General features: G+C 59.1%; 1 protein-coding gene across 2 annotated transcripts; it reads left to right on the top strand.

Annotated features, from left to right (window-relative positions):
* The first annotated feature begins 2,780 nt into the window (after positions 1–2,780).
* On the top strand, positions 2,781–3,687 carry ASCL1 (achaete-scute family bHLH transcription factor 1). 2 transcript variants are annotated; one of them, XM_042892799.1, is made up of 2 exons: positions 2,781–3,444; positions 3,561–3,687. In XM_042892799.1, the coding sequence occupies exon 1, from the start codon at positions 2,781–2,783 to the stop codon at positions 3,432–3,434; it is 654 nt and encodes a 217-aa protein (XP_042748733.1). In that variant the 3' UTR covers positions 3,435–3,444; positions 3,561–3,687. The 2 variants fall into 2 exon arrangements, with proteins under 2 accessions (XP_042748733.1, XP_042748734.1); XM_042892800.1 differs by having other exon boundaries at positions 2,781–3,448.
* Positions 3,688–4,121: the final 434 nt, after the last annotated feature.

The following is a 4,121-nucleotide window of genomic DNA, read 5'->3' as shown; positions in this document are numbered from 1 at the left end:
GAAGGAAGGAAGGAAGGAAGGAAGGAAGGAAGGAAGGAAGGAAGGAAAACAAAGAAAAAGAGAAAAGGAAAAGAAAGGAAAAAAAAAAAAAAAAAAAATAAAAAGGTGGGGGGCTATTTATCATTATGTTAGAATTAGGAATTTTGAAGTTCAGGTGCAGGACCATGCACACAAGTGGGTGGCAGCGGGGGCCTTGCAGCAATATTTGTTATCTGTATATCTGACAGCCTTGGACTTTTTGCTCTGTGGAGCAAGCAATATGGGGAGATGCTGAGATTGGCATTACTGGGGCAACGTGAAGGATGGGCTTGTTCCACTGCAGTGTGGATGGCACAGGGAAGGAAGGGCTCTGTCTCCATCACTGCCTGGTGACAGGGAGCTGGAAAATCTGGGCAAAGACAGGCAAAGGATTGATGCACAGTTACATGTGGTGACCTCAGGGACTGACAACTTTTGCCTCTCTAAGAGCTCTCCTTCAGAGCCTCCTGAGACTGAAGAACTTTGGACTCAGGAACTCTTGTCCCATTTTGCGTTCTGGAGAAAAGAACGGGAACCTCCATGCTGTGGTGTTTCCATGCCAGTTCTTGAAGCAACATCAGAACAATTACTCTAAGCACATTTACAGCTTACAGGGTAGCAATTCCTTTGGTAATTAATTTCCTGATCTCTGTTGCCCCATTCCAGAGTACTGGGAGGTGAATATCAGCATTTATGTGTTCCCATTCTCTCACTCCTATGATGTCATACCATGAGTAGATGATGCACTGCATCTGGAGCTCCTGATGCTGCTTCTAGCATAGTGATGTCAGACAGAGGATGTCCCTGAGCAAATCACAGTGTAATAAAATGGTTGGGCTGGAAGGGATCTTAAAGCCCACCCATTTCCAAACCTCTGCTGTGGGCAGGGCAGTCACCCAGCAACTCAGGCTGCCCAGGGCCCCATCTAACCTGGCCTTGAGCACTTCCAGAGATGGGCATCCATAGCTTCTCTGGGCAAATCATCAAGAAAGTGTTGAATGGAATGCAAATTCAATATGCAGAGACTAAAAACAAGTGCTGTATCCTGTCTGCATGTGTCCTGTAAGAGAAGATCAATTAATTTTCTATGTTTGATGGGACAGTAAGCTAAAAATCAGAACAAAAATCAGTGATCAGTGAAGAAGACCCAGAAATAAAAGATTTGCCAGAGGTTAGACCTCACAGACACACTTAATCATTTCCATCATACAATTGCCTTAAGGAGTGCCACGATAATTTGCTCAGACACCATCCAGTGGGTGCACAGTACAGTTCTGCCATTTTGCACTGTTGCTGACACCCAAGCGCTTAGCAAGAATCAGGGCTGCAGTGGCAGAGGGGGGGCTCTTTGCAGCTCGAGGCTGTTGTGGGTGAGGTCTGCAGGGCCTGCAGACCTGCTTTTTGCCCTCATTTCAACGGACACCTGAGCAGACTGCGCTGTGCAGGTCAACTGCCACCATACCTTCAGGCTGCTGTGAGCAATGGACACAACTTGCTGGGAACTTCCTAGGGAGGTAATCCCACCCTTGCTAACGCTACTGCCAACAGCCCTGCTGTTTAGAGCAACAGGTAGTACTAATTTCTGAGTTTTCAGAGTGGAGAAGGACACAAAAAGGTGGGGAGCAATATTCAAAACTGTGTGACAGTCTTGCATGGATACATGGATTTGTGCAAGCCAGGAGGGCAGGAGAAGTGCTGAGCCTGGCTGTGTGCCAATGGTCATGGCCATGTGGCTGTGTTCCCCTGGCTGTGTCACCCGGGATCCCCATGCTCTCATGATGCCATCACCTGCTTGGGGAGGCAGCAACGTTTAGGGAGGATAGAGTATCCAGGCAAATAATGGGAAATGGGATTTGGCAGTCATGGGTGCACTGACTGCGCACATCCACTTGTTTAGCCCCGGTGAACACCCCGAGCCTTTATGGTGCCCCAGGAAACACAATCACTCTCTGCGTGCTGCGGCCGTCCTGTGCCCGAGGACCCCAGCATTGTGAGTGACGACTGGGACCGAGCATCCCGGGGGCTACGCGAGCCCTAAGTAACAGCCACCCCCACCTCAGAACCGCGCCCCCCGTGCACCCCACGTCCCCCATCCCCGCGCTGTCCACGCGCGCCACGACCCGCCCCGTCGGGCCGCTCCCCCCTCCTCCTCCTCCTCCTTCTCCGCCACCGCCGCCGCCCGGCCCGGCGCCCCGGCGCGGGTGTTTGCTCAGGGCCGGGAGCGCGGCACGCGCCGAGCGCACGCACTTGCAACAACAAACCCGGGAGGGGCGGGGGCGGGGGGAGCGGACCCCGGGGGGGCGGGGGGAGGCGGGGCCGCGCGGCGGGTAGCGCGCGTGCGGCGGGGGCGGCGGAACGGGGGGCGGGCGGGCGGGCGGGGGGCAGCGCGGGCGTGTGCGTCCCGGGGCGGGGAGTCCCCCATAACCCCCCGAGCCCCGTCCGCCCCTTATAAGAGACACAATCCCCGGCCGCCGTTTTGCAAAAGGGGCTTTGCAAAGCAGCCCGCGCACACGCGAGCGCCACGAGCCTCCCCGCCGCCGCCGCCGCTCGGAGGGCGAAGGGAGGGGGGGGGTCCGAGCCGCCCGGCTGCCCGCCCGCCCGCCGCCCTTCGCGGCCGCTCTCCCTTCTCCGTCTTCCGCGCGTGACGAGCGGGAGCCGCCGCTCCTCTCTCTCTCTCCCCCTCCCCTCCTCTCTCTCTCCCTCTCCACCTCCGGCGGGGGGCAACGGGGAGCGCCCCCGCCTCGCACGACGCCCCCGCGCCCATGGCCAGCGGCAGCCCCGCCGGGATGGCCAGCGGGCAGCCACCCTTCCTGCAGCCCGCCTGCTTCTTCGCCGCCGCCGTGGCCGCCGCCGCCGGTCCGCCGGGGCCGCCCCCGGGGGCGCCGCCGCCGCCGCTCCCGCAACTGAGCCCGGCGGGCGGGCGGCCGTCTCCCGGCGGGAAGCCTTCCGCGGCGCGGGCCGCAAAGCGGCAGCGCTCGGCCTCGCCGGAGCTGATGCGTTGCAAGAGGCGGCTCAACTTCAGCGGTTTCGGCTACAGCCTCCCGCAGCAGCAGCCCGCCGCCGTAGCGCGGCGCAACGAGCGGGAGCGCAACCGCGTCAAGCTGGTGAACTTGGGCTTCGCCACGCTTCGCGAGCACGTCCCCAACGGCGCGGCCAACAAGAAGATGAGCAAAGTGGAGACGCTGCGCTCCGCCGTCGAGTACATTCGAGCCCTGCAGCAGCTGCTCGACGAGCACGACGCCGTCAGCGCCGCCTTCCAGGCCGGCGTGCTGTCTCCCACCATCTCGCCCGGTTACTCCCACGACATGAACTCCATGGCGGGTTCCCCCGTCTCCTCCTACTCCTCCGACGAGGGTTCCTACGACCCGCTCAGCCCCGAGGAGCAGGAGCTGCTCGACTTCACCAGCTGGTTCTGAGCCGGCCCCGGTAGGTGGGTGCGTGACGGCGGCCGGGGAGGGGGTTCCGGCTCTCCCCGACTGCTCTTTCCCCGTCGGTTCTCTCCCCGGCGCGGCTCTGACCTCCTCTCTCTCTTGTCGTTTCAGGACGCTCGCGAAAGGGGAGATAAGCGCCTCTCCCGCAGCCACGCTCGCAGAGCACCCCACCGCCGGCCCACCACCAACTGTTGCGTTTTCCTCTCCCCCGCCGTCGGAGGGCGGTGCGGGCACGGCTCTCGGCGGGCGGCTGCGTCCCCGCGGGGCGGGCGGGGCGGCCACCCTCAGTCCGGAGTCCCGAACCCCTTTCTGTGCCCCGCGGTGGCACCGAGGAGCCCTTTCCCTGCTGCCTGTCTACTCCGTGCGGCCGCTCCGCGCTTTCTGGACCACGTTTCCTGGTGTTAGTGGAGATGTCGAGATGAAGCTATGCTGTACTCAAAGAACCCCCCCTCCTTCCTGACCCGTTCCAGAGTCTCCTTCCGTCTGACCTTTTTTTTTTTTTTTTTTTTTAATCATAAAATGCTTCCAATTTTTTTTTTTAATTATTTTGGTGAATTTTTTTATTATAAGAAAATCTATTTGTATCCTCCCTGACCAGTTTGGGGATATATTAAGCTATTTTTGTACATAAGAGAGAGAGAGATTTATAGAGGTTTTGTACAAATGGTTTAA

This window comes from Lagopus leucura, unplaced genomic scaffold (assembly GCF_019238085.1).
Source record: "Lagopus leucura isolate 7727_CA_CO unplaced genomic scaffold, USGS_WTPT01 30244-0_obj-0_obj, whole genome shotgun sequence".
Taxonomy (NCBI): domain Eukaryota; kingdom Metazoa; phylum Chordata; class Aves; order Galliformes; family Phasianidae; genus Lagopus; species Lagopus leucura.
This window is presented reverse-complemented; position numbering and strand designations above follow the sequence as displayed.